The sequence below is a fragment of the Tamandua tetradactyla genome, chromosome 3, assembly GCF_023851605.1.
Source record: "Tamandua tetradactyla isolate mTamTet1 chromosome 3, mTamTet1.pri, whole genome shotgun sequence".
Classification (NCBI taxonomy): domain Eukaryota; kingdom Metazoa; phylum Chordata; class Mammalia; order Pilosa; family Myrmecophagidae; genus Tamandua; species Tamandua tetradactyla.
The window spans coordinates 14,810,651-14,828,433 of record NC_135329.1 but is presented as its reverse complement, the minus strand read 5'-3'; the positions used below and the strand labels follow the sequence as shown (position 1 = coordinate 14,828,433).

The 17,783-nt window shown below is 33.8% G+C and overlaps 1 protein-coding gene across 2 annotated transcripts in view; it reads right to left on the bottom strand.

Annotated features, from left to right (window-relative positions):
- Nucleotides 1-17,783, bottom strand: part of ADAM9 (ADAM metallopeptidase domain 9) — a 188,742-nt gene that overhangs the window by 70,144 nt on the left and 100,815 nt on the right. For both annotated transcript variants that reach the window (XM_077152534.1, XM_077152535.1), the window contains exons 12-14: nt 14,983-15,154; nt 7,470-7,562; nt 3,980-4,175 (exon numbers count right to left, since the gene is read on the bottom strand). In XM_077152534.1, coding sequence (XP_077008649.1) covers nt 3,980-4,175; nt 7,470-7,562; nt 14,983-15,154 — 461 coding nt within the window. The remainder of the gene's footprint in view (nt 1-3,979; nt 4,176-7,469; nt 7,563-14,982; nt 15,155-17,783) is intronic.

Below are 17,783 nucleotides of genomic sequence, written 5' to 3'. Positions count from 1 at the left end.
ATCATAAGTGGATACTATGAAAAACTATATGCCAACAAACCAGACAACTTAGATGAAATGATAAGTTCCTAGAAACACACAAACAACCTACTCTGACTCAAGAAGAAACAGAAGACCTACAAACCAACCACACACAGAGAAATCAAATCAGTGGTCAAAAATCTACTGACACAAAAAAGCCCAGGATGGATAGCTTCACAGGCAAATTTTACCAAGCATTTCAAGAAGAATTAGTACTATTCCTGCTCAAACTCTTCCAAAAAAATTGAGGAGGGAACACTACTTAACTCATTCTATGAAGCAAACATCACCCTAATACCAAAGCTGAATAAAGATACTACAAGAAAAGTAAACTTTAAACCAATCTCTCTAATGAATATTGATGCAAAAATCTTCAACAAAATTCTTGCAAATAGAATTCAACACCATATTAAGAGAATTATACAACATGACCAAGTGGATTTTATTCCAACTATGCAAAAGTGATTCCAGAAAAGAAAATCAATTAATGTAATACCCCACATTAACAAATTTAAAGGGCAAAAAACACACGACCATTTAGATTGACACAGAAAAGGCATTTCACAAAGTTTAGCATTCTTGCATGATTAAAAACCCTTCAAAAGGGAGAAACCAAAGAATACTTCCTGAACATGATAAAGGGCATATATCAAAAGCCCATACCTAACATCACACTCAATGCCGAAAGGCTAACAACTTTCCCTCTAAGACTGGAAACAAGACAAGGATGCCCCCCATCATCACTGCTATTGAATACTGTGCTAGAAGTTCTAGTCAGAGGAATCAGTCAAGAAAATGAAATGAAAGGCATCCAAATTGGAAAGAGAGAAGTAAAACTGGCACTATTTCCAGAAGACATGAGCCTATATTTAGGAAATCCAGGAAAAAGCATAGCAAAGCTACTTGAGCTAACAGGAAAGTTCAACAAAGTGACAGTACAAGATCAACACGTAAAAGTCAGTGGTGTTTCTATACACTAGTAATGAATTATCTGAGAAGATAATTAAGAAAAAAAATCCATGTACAAGAGCACCTAAAAGAAACAAATATCTAGTAATAAAACTAACTAAGGAGGAGTGCGAGGGTAGTTCAGTGGGGGAATTCTTGCCTGCCATGCAGGAGATCTGGGTTTGATTCCCAGCCCATGTGCTTCCCAAAAACAAAGAAACCAAAACAGTCAAACAAACAAAAATTCAACTAATATCTAGTAATAAAACTAACCAAGGAGTTGTGCGAAGGTAGTTCAGTGGTAGAATTCTCACCTGCCATGCAGGAAACCCGGGTTCGATTCCCAGCCCATGCACTTCCCAAAAACAACAAACCAAAACAATTAAACACACAAACAAAAATTCAACAAATGGTACTGCAATAATGGGATACTCACATGGGAAAAAGAATGAAATGTGACCCCCACCACATAGCATTAAAAAAAAAGACTAACCAAAGATAGAAAGGACTTGTACAAAGACAACTACCAAACAATGCTAAAAGAAATCAAACAAGACCTGAAAAAATGGAAAGACATTCCATGTTCATGGACTGGGAGGCTAAATATCATTAAGATGTCAATTCTACCCAAATTGATCTACAGATTCAATATAAACTATCAAAATTCCAACAGACTATTTTGCAGAAATGTAAACGCTAATCGTCAATTTTATTCGGAATGGTAAGGGGCCTTGAAGGCCAAATCTTGAAAAAGAAGGATGGGAGGTTTCAGGCTTCCTGTCTTTAAAGCATATTATTAAGCCACAGTGGTCAAAGTAGCATGGCACTGGCATAAAGATAGGCATATTGATCAGTGGAATTGGATTGAGAGTTCAGAAATAGACCTCCAGATCTATGGTCAATCTGGGAAAGAACAGTCTCTTCAATAAATGGTATGGGGAGAACTGGACATCCATAACCAAAAGAATTAAAGAGGACTCCTATCTCACACATTGTATGAAAATTGACTCAAAATTGATTAAAGACCGAACGAAATATTAGTGCTAGGACCATAAAAATCCTAGAAGAAAACATAAGGAAGCATCTTCAAAATGTTGTGGTTGGTAATGGTTTCTTAGACTTTATATCCAAAGCACAAGCAGTGAAAAAAAAATAGATGAATGAGAACTCCTCAAAATGATCAACTTTTGTGTTTCAGCAGACTTAGTCAAAAAAGTGAAAAGGCAACTGATTCAATGGGAGAAAATATTTGGAAACCATGTATCTGATAAGTATTTGATTTCCAGAATATTTAAAGAAATCCTACAACTCAAATAAAAAGACAAATGCCCCAATTAAAAAATGGGCAAAGAACATGAATAGACATTTGTCCAAAGAAGATATGGATGGCCAAAAAGCACATGAAAATATGCTCAGCTTCACTAGCTATTAGGGAAATGCAATTAAAACCACAATGGGATATCATCTCACACCTACAAGAATGGATACTATTCAACAAACAGGAAACTTCAAGTGTTGTACAGGATGTGAAGAAATTGGAACACTTATTCACTGCTGGTGGGAATGTAAAATGTACAGCTGCTATAAAGAGCAAGTTTGGCAGTTCCTCAGGGAGCTAGATATAGAGTTGGCTTACAACAAGGCAATCCTGCTACTCAAGATATATGTAGAATATCTGAAAGGAGTGACATGAACAGACATTTGTACACCGATGTTCACAGTGGCATTATTCACAATTGCCAAAAGATGCAATTGCCAAATATGTCAATCAACAGATGACTGGATAGACAAAATGTAGTGTATACACCATGGAACATCATTTAGCAGTTGGAAGGAATGAAGTCCTGAAGCACACAACATGGATAAATCTTGTGAACATTATGTTAAGTTAAATAAGCTAGACACAGAAGAACAAATACTATATGATGTCACTGATTTTAAACAATTAAAATAAGCAAACCCATTCAGTCAGAACCTAGAACACAGGTTACCAGAGGATAGGGAGGGACAGGGAATGGGAATTGAAAGCCTATTTGGAATGATGGAAACGTTTTGGTAATGGGTGGTGGTGCTGGTAGCACAACATTGTGACTGCAATAATCAGCACTGAAATATGTACTTGAATGTCATTTAAAAAGGAAATGTTAGCTTGTATAGATTGTAATAGAAATCATTTTTTTTAAAAATTCATAGAACCACACTACATAAACAGTAGACCCTAAGTTGAACCATGGGCTTTAGTTAATAACACGTTTATAAAAATGTGCTATCATTAATGTAACAAATCTTCTAAAATAATGCCAAGTGTTGGTGATGGAGTTGTGTATCCTGTATTTTATGCATAATTGCTCTGTAAACCCAAAACTTCTTAACTAAAAAAAAACAAAAGAGGTAAAAGTGGTTGTATGAAGGGTTGGGCACATTGGGTCAAAGCATACTTTATTTTTTCATAATAAACCTTACAAATAATTGACATGTTAAACTATATGTCTATATAACGTCAATGAAAGAGAAAACTTTAAAAATGGAAAAAAAATTTTTAATTTTAAATACTCTAAGAATCTATAGGTAAGTGAATAGCTAACTAAATCATGGAACATTTATCTAATTGAATATTCTAAAGAATTATGATCTTAAAGTATCAATACAGATGCATGCCAAAAGCATTTTGAGTGAACAATGCAAATTGCAGGCCCATATGTACAACGTCATATTTATGTAAATTATTTAAAATTAAAAAATGAAGCTGTATATACAGTATTTATATACATAGGATCAAGAAATGATAAATAGAGAGATATAGTAATCAAAACCAGAAACAACAACTGGAAGAATACATACCAAATTCATGACAATCGTTTCTTCTGAAGAAGAAAGAAGCGAGATACGATAGAATATAGGAAAAAGAGAACTTCCACTTTATCAGTAACATCTTATTCCCTTTATTTTAAAAAACTAAAACAAAAAATTAAAAAATCAAGGCAATCAAATATAAGTAATAATATCTTACTTGAACCAAAGATGATTTGACACTGAGCATCATAGTATTGGCACATGCCATTGTAACAATAAGCTTTGCTATTCTGGCACGGAAAGCCATTCTGAATAAAAACATCTGGCTGACAGAACTGAGAAGAACCATTGCAATATTCTGGAACATCACATTCATTGGTTTTTCCTCGGCATAAAGTACCTCCTGGAAGGAACTAGGATAATAAAATTCAAATTAAACAGGAATATCAGGACAATTTCCATAAATTAATCAAATTTGAAATCATAGCATTTACAATATTTATCTATAATACATATCTAACAACCGAAAAAGATTAAATAACCAAATAGAAAAATGAACAAAGGCCAGTAATAGGTAATTCATAAAAGTCAGGAAATACCGAAAAAAAAAAACAAAAACCATAATCTCATTGATAATCAAAAGAAATGAAACTTAAGTAGAAACACAAGACCACTTTACAACTATCAAACTAACAAGGATTACAAAAACTTGCAATTTTGGTGAGGAAGGATCATTTATCTATACTGTTTGTAGAAATATAGACCGGCACATTTGTAGAGGGTATATGAAATGTGTATCAAAATTTTTTGCTATGGGGAAAGAATAATCTCTTCAACAAATGGTACGGGGGAACTAGATTTCCACAGGAAAAAGAATGAAGTAGCATTCCTACTTCATTTATATGTATAAATTAACTTGAAATGGATCAATAACAAACATAAGAGATAAAACCATAAAACTCTTAGAAAAAAACATGACGATAAACCTTTATGACCTTGTCTTTGGCAATTTATTCTTAGACATGACACCAAAACCCTGAACAACAAAAGGAAAAATGATAAATTGAATTTCATCAAAATTAAAAACCATTATGCAAAGGGCATTATTAAGAAATTGAAAAGATAATCAACAGAAGAGGAGAAAATATTTTCAAATCATATATCTGATAAGGGTTTAATGTCCAGAATATATAAAGCACTGCTGCAACTCAACAACAAAAAGACAAACAACCCAATTAAGGGCAGGCCTCGGTGCCTGAGTGGGCCATGGTGGCTCAGCAGGCAGAATTCTCATCTGCCATGCCGGAGACCCAGGTTCGATTCTCAGTACCTGCTCATGCAAAAAATAAAAAAGATATTTTTCCAAATAAGATATACAAATAGCCAATAAACCATGAAAAGATTAATAATAACATATGCTATTAGGGAAAAGCAATTCTACACCATTTAGCACTATCAGAACGGCTATGAAAAATAAAATTTTTTAAAAGAAAGAAAAGACAGGGTTGGAGAGACTGTGGAGAAATGATGCAATTGCTGTAGAAAACAGTTTGGCAGTTCAAGAGTTTAAACACAGAATTACCATAAGATCAGGAATTCTACTCTTAGGATATTTCCAAAAGAAATAAAAAGAGACACAAATAGACACTTGTATGCCAATGTTCATAGCAGCATTATTCATAATAGCCAAAAGGTAGAAGCAAGCCAAGTATCCATCAACAGATAAATAGATAAACAAAATGTAGTATATGTACACACACACATACATATACACACAATGGAATATTATTCAGTCATAAAAAAGGAATGACATTCTCATAGAGTGCTCTAGCATGGATGAACCTTGAAAACATCATATTGAGTGAAATAAGCCACAAAAGGGCAAATATTATATGATTCCACTTATATGAAATACCTAAAATAGGAAAATTCATAGAGACAGACAGTAGATTAGGGGTTATCAGGGCCTGGAGGAGAAGGTGAGTTATAAAATGTTTTTGTTTTGGGTGATTAAAAAGTTTTGGAAATAAGATAATGGTGATGGTTGCACACATTGTGAATGTAATTGATGCTAGTCAATTGCACACTTAAAAAATGCTTAAAATAGTAAATTTTATGCTATATATATATTGCTTAATAAGTACAGAACTTCTGTTTGGGATAATGAAAAGATATGGAAATAGACAGTGGTGATGGTTGTATAACATTGTGAATATAATTAATGTCACTGATAGCACACTTAAAAATTGTTAAAATGGAAAGTTTATATTATATACATATTTTTACCACAATAAAATTTTTAAAAACATTTAATAAGAATACTCTGCCCCAAGAATTCCACTTATAAACAAAAATAAGAAGCAATCTACATGTCTATCATTAGTTAACTAAATAAAGAAATTATGGTATAGCCATGCTGTGCTGGTTTGAAAGGATTTATGTACCCTAGAAAAGCGATGATTTAATCCTAAACAATCATGTGGGAGCAAGTGTTTCTCTAAATCCCTATTCAGTAACATAGGTTGGAAACTCGACTGAGTGATCTCCATGGAAACGTGACTCAATCAATATAAGTATTAAACTTGTTTAGAGATGTGACTCCACCCATTCAGGTGGGTCTTGATTAGTTTACTGGAATCCTATAAAGGAGGAAACATTTTGGGGAATGGAGAGATATGGAGAGAACAGAGAAGAATGACAGAGCCATGAGAAAGCCACAACAGAGAACGCCACAGAACCACAAAAGCAGAGAGTCCAGCAGCCAGTGACTTTTGGAGATGAAGGAAAACACCTCCCAGGGAGCTGGAGAGAAAGCTAGCAGATGATGCTGTGTTTGCCCTGTGCCTTTCCAGCCGAGAGAAAAACCCTGACCATGTTCGTCATGTACCTTTCCACTTGAGAGAGAGATCCTGAACTTCTTCAGCCTTCTTGAATCAACGTATCTTTCCCTGGATGCCTTAGATTGGACATTTCTATAAACTTCCTTTACTCTGGACATTTTCTTGGCCTTAGAACTGTAAACTAACAACTTATTAAACTCCCCTTTTTAAAACCATTCTGTTTCTGGTATATTGTATTCTGGCAGCTAGCAAACTAGAACACATGCAAAGAAATACAACAATATAAAACTACATGGATGGAAAAAAGTCCATTGTATCCTACTGAAGAAAGCAGATGATAAAAATATGGATATGTGTTTACCCACTCGCACATACATACACACACACACACACACACTCACACATTTGTATAGAAAAAAATAAGTTAACAACAAATTATTACAATGGTTACCTGAGAAAGGTAGGATCACAGGGTCTTTCACTGCCTACTTCCCAATCTTTAGCTTTGCTTACATTATTTCTAACAAACACATATTACTCTTAAAATTAGAAGAAAAAAAATGTTTCCACTTAGGAAAAAAATCTCACTAATCCATTTATCATAAAAAAACGTACTTCAAAATTACAAATAAATGGGGCAGCCCACGGATAAGTGGCAGAGTTCTTGCCTGCTATCCCGGGAACCCGGGTTTGATTCCTGGTGCCTGCCCACGTTTAAAAAACAAAAATTGCAAACACGTCATAAATTTTTTCCCATAATCATATGATAAAACTACTGTTCTTTCAGAGATCTCAGAAAACAAGTTTTGACATATAAATATTTTTCTCTTTACTATTTTTTTTCTCTTATGGGGAGAAATTCCTTACCAAACAGTTTTTACAACAGTCGCCGTATGCACATTCAGCACCTGACCGAAGCTTACAAGTACTTGCTTCACAACAAGGGTCCAGTTCACATTCCTGTGAAAAGAAAATGACTATCAATCAATAAATTATTGACATCAATATTCATTAATAGTATTCTTGTTTTAGATATAAAGCGTATATCTGTCTGATCTGACTATAGTAGACACTCTACAGATGCAATTCCTTGGTATCTTCTGGATTTATCAATGACTCTTTCAGCCACAACTATTTAGGTCTCAACATATTTCAAAGGACTGAAATTATACAGAGTATGTTCACTAATCACAAGATAATTAAGTCAGATAAAAATTTAAATACAGAAACCCTATACATTTGGAAATTTAAAATGTAACACATGGATCAAAAAATACAACATAATGAACAACAGAAAATATTTTCACTGAATGAGAATGACAGTTCTACATAACAAACCTTCCTGGATATAGCAGGTACAATAATTACAAAATAATTTATAGCCTTAATGTATATAACAAATAAATTAAAAAGGTTGAATTGTAATAAACCAAACAACATAAAAAAGCTAAAAAAAATCCAAAAAAAGAAAACAAGCTAAAAATAATCTCATAAAAGAAAAAAAAAGAACAACAGGCACAGAAATGAGTGACATGGAAAACATAATTGAGAGAGAAAAAATATGTAAAAGTTGATTCTCAAAGATACTAATAAAGTTGGCAAATCTCTGGTGGTATTAATGATCATTAAAAAGATGAAAGGCACAAATAATCAATATTAGGATTGAAAAAAGGATATTACTACAGAAGCTGCAGCTACTATAAAGATAAGAAATTATTTGAAACTCAAATAAAATGGATACATTACTAGAAAAATGATGAACCAAATTGACATAGCAAAAAATAGAAAATAAACTGAAGAGCTAAAAAAATTAAAGAAATTCATCAGTAGCCAAAAATCTCCCAATAAAGAGAATTCTAGAACCACCCAGCAAGATCTATCTAATATACATAGAAAAATCATTTCAATCTCATATAAAATCTTCTGAAGAACAAAGAGGATGGAGCACTCCTCAATTCACTTGTTTTTAAATTTTTGATCATTCCATTCTACATATATAATCAGTAATTCACAATATCATCACATTACTCAATTCATTCTTTTTTATAATTTTTTATTAATTAAAAAACTACAAGAAAGAAATGCAAACATCCTTAATATATGCTCATTCTGTTCTACATATACAATCAACAATTCACAATATCATCACATAGTTGCACATTCATCACGATGATCACCTCCTAGAACATTTGAATCAATTCAGAAAAAGAAACAAAAAGACAACAGAAAAACAGAAAAAGAAAAAAAAATTTTACGTACCATACCCCTTACCCCTACCTTTCACTGATCAATTTATTTTTATATGGATAGCATAAACAAGACAAGACAACACAAGAAAAGGGAAGCTAATTCATGATTATAAACTTAAATCACCACTGGCAATATCAAGAAAGGATACATATTCATGTTTTCCCCAAGAGTGCAAGATTAGTTTACCATGTGAAAATCAATATGAATAATTCACCATATTAACTGAGAAAAGGAAAAATATCTTATGACTATCTGTTATGGATTGAATTGTGTTGCCCAAAAGAGAAATGAGGACACTATACCTCAGAAGGTGACCTATTTGGAATTGCAGGTGGAATTAGTGAAGATTAAGTCATATGGGAGTTGGCTGGGCACTTGATACAGTAAGACTGGTGTCCTTATCAAAGGGGAGAAAAGTTAGATACACCAGTTAAGGCCACGTTAGGACAGAGGCAGAGACTGGTGTTATATTCAACTATAAACCACGGAATGCCAAGGATTGCCGGAACCACCAGAAACTAGGAAGATCAAAGCAGTATTCCTTCTCAGAGGCATTGGAAAGAGTATGGTCTGTTGATACTTTGATTTCAGATCACTAGCCTCCAAAACTGTGAGAGAATAAATTTTTGTTATTTTAAGCCACCACTTTATTATGGCAGCCCTAAAAAACTAAAACTCCATTTCTACAGAGGCAAAAAAAACAACAACAACCCCTTTGATACAATTAAGCTCACAAATTCTTTTTAGTACAATGGAAATAAAATGGAGTTTCTCTAATCTGATAAATAAAATGGACTTTCTCTACTGACAAATATTGAGAGACAAGCACTGAGATTTCCCTTTGGGACAAGGATAGTTCTGTCACCACTTTATTCAGCATTGCACCAAAAGCACTATCCAAAAATAGAAATAAAAAGAAATAAAAGCTTTAAAGAATAGAAAGGAAGAAAACAAAATTTTTAACTGGCATTACTGCAGATCACATGACTCTACAGAAAGAAAAACTAAAGGAAACTATACATAAGAATTAATAAGGAATGGAATGATTTCTAAATGTTGTGTTAGTTAATTTTTTTTAATAAATAAAAAATAAAAAAAAGAATTAATAAGGGTGTTAGATAAATATCAACATTCAAAAATCAACTGAAATGCTATACACCAACAATAAACAGGTAGAAAATTAAACTTTAAAACAGATAAAAGCACAAATACGATAAAGGCTTCCACTTCCACCTTGACTAGAGTAACTAGTATCCTGACTATTTTTCCCATCTGAAACAATCCTAAAACCAGACAAAATATATAAGGCAACTGTTTTCAGCCATTGGGTAGCAGGCAGTGTAAGATTACAATTTCTGAACACAAAGAAAGTCACAACATGAACCCCATAATCATCCTGGCTGTCTGGCTTAGCACAATTCCAATGACTGTGGTGCAGTGGGCTGAATAAAGTCCAACAAGGAAATAGCAATGCCAGTGAAATAAAGGAACTATCATCAGAGTTTGGGTCAGGTGAAACAGGTAGAAACTGTAGGGCAGGGCACCAAGACTGCATAAAGAGCACCAGTCAAAGGTCCATGTGGAAGTTCCCTATGAGGTTCTGACTAAGGGCTAGGTTGCACATGACCAAAACGAGACTATTCAAGGCAGAACAGAGTAGCAGCTACAGGGTTAAGAGCAGAACAGTGACACTGGAAGCCTAAATATGCTATAGGACACTGAAGCTCTGGCCAGCCAAAACTGATGCGACATCATTAATATCTCATCTATACTCTAAGGATCCTGCTGAGACAACAGAAAGGTCTTACCTTAGGAAAAAGGACTATAGACCCACCAAAATGAAGCCTAAAACAAAAGTCTTACAAGGGGAAATCCAAGTTTGAAGGTTGACTTAGAGAGACTTGAGAAATACTTTGGACTTTCCACAAATCAGCTGTAAGAAAGTGTGAAGCCACACTAAGAGATGAAATTGATTAGCCCATAACTGAACAGCCTAATGGAACAAAAGCCAATATTCTTCAGCATGAGATAATTAGATTACAGAATATTTCTCTGACAAAGTCTGGTATATAATAAAAAATAATTATACATAAAAGAAATAGTTGAGAGGGAAAAGAGCTAATAAAAAGAAGCTGACATGCTGGAGACCCAGGTTCAATTCCCAGTGCCTGCCCATGTCAAAAAACAAAACAAAACAAAAAGAAATTGACCCTGAAATACCAAAGATTTTAAAAGCAGTTATCACAAATATGTTCAACAACTAAAGGAAAATATCATCAAAGAATTAAAAAATTGTCTTAAATGAACAGATTAGGAATCGCAGTAGAAAAAAATATAAATTATAATAAATGGAAATTATAAAACTAAAAATTCCAAATAACTGAATTTTAAAAATTGAATGGCTGGAATGAAAAGCATTGATGGCAGAAAAATGAGTCAATAAACATGAAGCAGATCAACAGAAATAACCCAACCTAAATGACAGAAAGAGAAAAAATTGAACAAAAATGAGCAGCAAGTGCTTCAAGGACACGTGAGCAATAGCAAATAGTCTAATATAAATGTAATTGAAATCCCAAGAGGAAAGTGAGAATGTGGAAGAAAATATAGAGAAATAACAGCTAAAATTTTTCCAGATTTAAAGTAAAGCACTGACTTACAATGGCAAAAAACTAAATGAACTCAAATCAAAATCATTACAAAGAAAATTCACCTAGTCATAATATAATCAAAGTGCTGAGAACTAAAGACAAAGAGAAAATAATGAAAAGAGGAAAAACGACATATGACATGGAAAGAATATAAGAGGAAATCAAATTATGAATGACAGCTGATTTCTCCCAGAAGTACTAAGGGGCCAGAAGATAATGAAATAATATATTTACAGTTCTGGAAGGAAAAAAACTCTCAACCTAGAATTCTTCAAAAATGAAAGCTTGCTTCCTTCTCCTTTCTACTGCCTTCCCCTTTCATTTTCTCCTTTTCTTTCCAAACAATTTAGACCTAAGATATATTAAGTGGAACAGAGGAGACCAGGTATCTTTGTTAGTGACTCAAAGTGAGTTGAGAAATGCCAAGTAGGGTGAAAAGAATATCCTCACAGGGCAAAGTGTCACTCCACAGGAATATCAGGACTGGAGCATGAAAAGAAATACATTCATGAATTACGGGGACATGGGAGGGGAACTGGTGCACTTAAAATATAAATATTTCAAATTGAGATGTGTCATAAGTGTAAAATACTCACTGATTTTTGAAGATAGAGTTTAAAAAATTAACAAAAATCATAAATAATTTTTATATTGATTAAATAGTGAAATAATATTTTGTATATATAAGGTTAAATAAAATATATTAGAAATCAACTTCATCTGACTTTTTAACTATAACTACTAGAAAACTTAAAATTACAAATGTGGCTCACATTTCTGGCTTGCATTATATTTCTATTAGACAGTGCTGATCAAGAATACATAAAGAAATACAAATCAGTAGTAATAAAACAAACAACCCAGTGGAAAGTGGGCAAAGGACTTGAGCAGATACTTCACATAAGAAGCTGTTTAAGTGGCTGACAGGCTTTCAAAAAAAAAAGACAACAACATTAGCAATCAAAATACAAATTAAAGCCATAATGAGATACCCAGCTAGTAGAATGGCTAAATTCCACAGCTAGTAGAATGCCTAAAACAAAAAGACTAACATTAAATACTGGCAAGGATGTGGACCAATAGGAACTCCCATATATTAATTATGAGAATGTAAAATGCTACAACAACTTTGTCAAACTCTTTGGCAATTTCTTAAAATTAAACATACACCTATCCTATGACCCAGCAATTCCACTCTGTGCCTTTGCAATAAAGACTTAGCAATAAAGGCCTTTGTCCCTGGTTCCTAGGAAGTAACCTCTAACCCTTTGGAATTTCCCAAGGGATTGGGATATCATCGTTATTCACAGTGGCCCCCTCAGACCACACCTGATAGTTTATGTTATTAACAAGGCGATCCATGGGGCCCCTCAATAGTTGATGCAAACAAAATGACTCAGTACAGGGAGCTGGCCATGCCAGAAAGACCAATCACGTAATTAGGGGTTTGGGGATTTGAGTCACATGATATCAGCCTGATCTCCAGGAAGAGGAGTAAGACTAAAGATTGAGTTCAAACACATGGCAAATGATCCAATCAGTCATCCCTGCATACTGACACCTCAGTGAAAACTCTGGACACCAAAACTCAGGTGAACTTCTCTAGTTAGCAAAACTCTGGATCTCTCCCAGACTTTACCTTATGTATCTCCTTTCTTTGGCTGATTCTAATTTGTATCATTTTGCTATAATAAAACTGCAACTGCAAAGTACATCACTTTCCTGAGTTCATAGCAGTTTTATTCATAACAGCAACTTGTTCATAGCAGTTTTATTCATAACAGCAAAACACTAGAAATAATCTAAATTTATAAAGTGAACATAACCTCTTTAGGCCTCAGTTTCTTCATTTGAACATGAAAATATTAACAATATCTATTTCTGGGGGTTGCTGTGAGGATTACACAATATCTACATTTACCAGAAGTCCATGACATTCAGCAAGAGTGCAATAAAGGTTCATCACAAGTGAATCAGAAAATACACACTGCCTTCACTGGAAAATGAAATCATCTGGCAAAGCAATGTGCTATGAGCTAAGGGAGAAGATGCACCTATAGAGGGGACTGAAAATATAGTGCGGCTGCCATACAATTGAACAAATTTCTTCAAAACTTAATGCCAGGTCTAGATTATATAGGCCGTTTTGAGAGGAGTAAGGAATGACATAAAACAATAATAAAAAATACAGGCATGGCAACCCCCATCAGGACCATTCCAGCCAATCCTAAAGAACACCTAGGGGAATATACAAGATTCCACAGGGGTTCCAGGCACTAGAGTAACTTTCCAGAAACCTACAACCTCCAGATGGGTCCCTGGTCCAGATAAGTCCTGACATCTAGCCCAGCCTCTCCAGAACATCAGATAGTTCCATGTCTCTACCCCATATTAGTGACAAACCTTTCCAATACCAAAAATTTAGAACTGCCATAGCCCAATCAACCCCAGAGAGAGGTATGGAAAGATCAAAGGTGATGGTGGAATTATACACAGAACAGAGGACTTAACAAATGAATATGAATGCTGAATGATTTAAATTGATATCTCTTTTAATCTCCAGTATTTTAGGGCAGCTAGAAGTAAACACCTAAAATTGTGAAATTGTAACCCATATCAAAGTCTGAAATATATTCTACAACTAATTGTGGTACAGTGCTTGGAAATTTATAGCTTTTTTGTAAATATGTTATTGTTCATAAAAAATGAAGGAAAAAGGTCGACTGTGATGATAAAAAAGTATTTAAGTCCTCTAGCCTCCTATATTCTGGAGCAACTAGAAGGAAAAATATGAGAGGATCGTATGGTAGCCCATGACAAACTCTGGGAGCTATCCAGTAACCACTTGTTGAAGAGTACTTTGAAAACTACTGCTTTTTTACTTCTTTGCTTTGCATATATGTTATACTAAACAATAAAAAAAGTTAAAAAAAAAATATGGACATGGGCTTATGGCAGTAAGTGAAGGTTATGGGTCTGATAAAATAAGAGATCAGTAGATAAGCTGAAGGATAATAAAGGGAGAATGGCAATTTGAGTAGCAAAAATTGTGTTATGAAGGACTCTGGAGGATGGGCTAATTTCAATTTGTTAAAATGAACTGAACTAAATAAATGTTGCAACAGCAGTGCCAGAATGGGGAAAGATCACATATAAATAGCCAAGAGAAAAAATGATTAGCTTTTTTAAGTAAATAAATAAGCTAATAATCACAACAGAAATGATAGAAAGTAATTGAAGGTAGGAACACACATGGCCTTTTCCTTGACTTCATAACACATGACAACATTATTTATGTTCTGGGAAGGAGGAAGTTACCAGTTTCCCCCAAAATATAACCCTACAAGCAAATCTTTAATCTTACTTTTTCCACCAAATTTTACTTTAGTACCTCTGCTAGAGTTGCCAAAATCAAATTATTTTGCTTTTGCAAATCCCAGTGGTAATTTCACAGAAGAAAAATAAAAAATTAAACTGACCTTTGGAGTACCACAGTCACACTCTTCCCCAGGATCCACCAACTTGTTACCACAGAAAGGCGCACTATAGGCTTCATCAGGCTTTGGAATATTAAGAAGACAGTTTCCACCTTTATTTAAAGTTAACTTCTCAAAGTCCTCTGCACTGCAACTGCTAAAGTTTCTGGAACCTCTATAATAAAATTAGATAAATATTAATAAACATAAATGATTATTCATTTTGAAAATCCTAAGTGCAAGTTTATGCCTTTGCCCAACAAGAAGCAAATATTTTAAAAGGCCAAAAGTAAGCTAAGAAATTAGAAAGAAATGAGAATTAACATCTATTTTAGTAAATATTAAACACTGTAGCTACTACCAAATCATTCACTATTTTTATTGATACATTTTATCTCCATAAAAATATCTTCCAAACATATCATATACAATGAAATACAAAATCACAGAATCTCAGCACTACAAGAGATCTTAAAACTTATCTAGGCCTACATAGTTTTATTTATCTTCCATAGTAAAAGTTATTCAAATATGTGAAGTTACCTATATGGTCTCCCCAATCTTTTTTCATTCTGCAGAAGAGCATTCTTATTTTCTTCCCATAATCATTTATTCAGGGTTATGTGAAAATAATGTGAATGGGAGAGTCCAGTAGGGATGCACTAGAGCCATCAATAGGCAGAATACACAGTGCAGATTTTCTGCTATTTCTATATGGCAAGTTATGAGTCTTAATTTAAATGTCTTTATGATAACTCATGGAAACGAGGGTTAATAATTTAAAGGTTATATGGACTTTTAGGAACTACCCAACATAAGCTGAGATTTATGCAAATTCAATATTTATATAATCTCCCTGTTTATATTTTTAGTTATTATTTATCCAATACTATAAAATGTTTTCAGTTATTACCATTGGATACTTTATCTTTCAAGACTAGTGAGAAATACATTCATATATGTACCAAGGAATTTTAAGAAATCCAAGTCACATCGGAATTTTATTAGAGGATATTGGTGCCCTCAAAGAATTCCTTTTTCACCAGTTTGAGTAATGGTACCAAAGCTACAGTAGAAGAGAAAACTATGTGATGATATATTTATTGAGGAAACAATCCTACCAATGGCTGGATCTTTTGTACACCCAAGGAACTGTAAGGAATAGATTCTTTTTGTGAGATGTTGTGCCAAACACTAGTGAACAGTAAAGAAGAATACTAAATGGCCTAAAGTCTCCAGGAAAGGAGAAGTCTTAGCTCTTGGTAATTGGAATTGATCAACCTAGAATTTTAGTACTGTTCATTAGTGTGTGGCAAAAGGGTCTTTGAATGTGGACTGCTGAAAGATTTTGACAGACTGAGCAGCAAAAGAAAGGAGAAGAAGTGAACAATCAATAGTCTATAGCAAAAGAAGGGGCAGAGATAATATTTTTGACTCATATGGAAAGAAAAGAACTAGCACAAGGTTTCTGACAACAACAGAAGAATTCGTTCAATTCTTTTACTTGCTACTTTGTGTTAAGGATATGGACAGAATGTTCTGGAACAGCTAGAAGAAAAAATCTGAGATGATTGTATGGAGGCCCATGACAAACTCTGGGATCTGCCCTGTAACTACTTGTTGAAGAGTACTTTGAAAACTATTACTTTTTTCTTTCTTTGCTCTGTATATACAATAAAAAAGTTAAAAAAAAAAAAAAAAGAATATTGAGAGAAAATCCTCAACAAAATACAAGCAAATGTAATCCAATAGCAGATTAAAAGAATTATACACCAAGATCAAGTAGGATTCATCCCAGATATGCAAGGGTGGTTCAACATAAGAAAATCAATAAATAATTTATCAGATTAACAGAATGGGGGAAAAAACACATTATCATTTCAATTGATGCCAAAAAGACATTTGATAAAATCCAGCACCTCTTCCTGACAAAAATACTTACAAATCAGAAATAGAAGGAAAGCGCTTCACCAGGATAAAAATCATATGTGAAAATCTCACAGCTAATGTCCTACTGATGGTAAAAAACTGACAGCTTTCCAGCTAAAATCAGGAACAAAGAGAAGGATGTCCACTGTCATCACTGAAATTCAACATTCTACTAGAAATTCTACCTAGAGCAATCAGGTAAGAAAAGGGATTACAAGACATTCAAATTATAAAGGAAGAAGTAAAACTTTCCCTATTTGTAGATCCTATATACTCATGATCCTATATGCAGAAAATCCTGAAAAATCCACAACAAAGCTCCAAGAACTAATAAACTAATTCAGTGAAGTGGAAGGCTACAAGATAAACACCCTAGAATCAGTAGTGTTTCTAGATTAAAACAATGGACAATCAGAAGAATAAATCAAGAAAAAAACTCCACTTACATTGCATCTAAAAGAATCAAATATCTAGGAAGAAATTCATTCAACCATGTAAAGGATTTGTGCATGGAAAACTCCAAGATGCTGCTAAAAGAAATCAAAGATGACCTATATAAATGGAAGGACGGTCTTTGTTCATGGACTGGAAAACAAAATATTGTTAAAATGTCAATTTTACCTAAAGTAATTTATATATTTAATGTAATCACAATCGAAATTCCAACAGAGGACTTCCAAGAAAATGTTGACTAAGGATGGAAATGAAGGGCTCACTCCTCTCCCAAAAACAGCAAGTGGACAAACAGAAACTGTCTGAATCAACTGTTCTGGGGCCCTAGAGACACGGGAGTTCTGTGCAGCACCCAGGGAAGTGCAGAAGGAAGAGACTAAGAAAGCAAAGTGAGCTACCATAATTCCAGCCCAGGTCCTTAC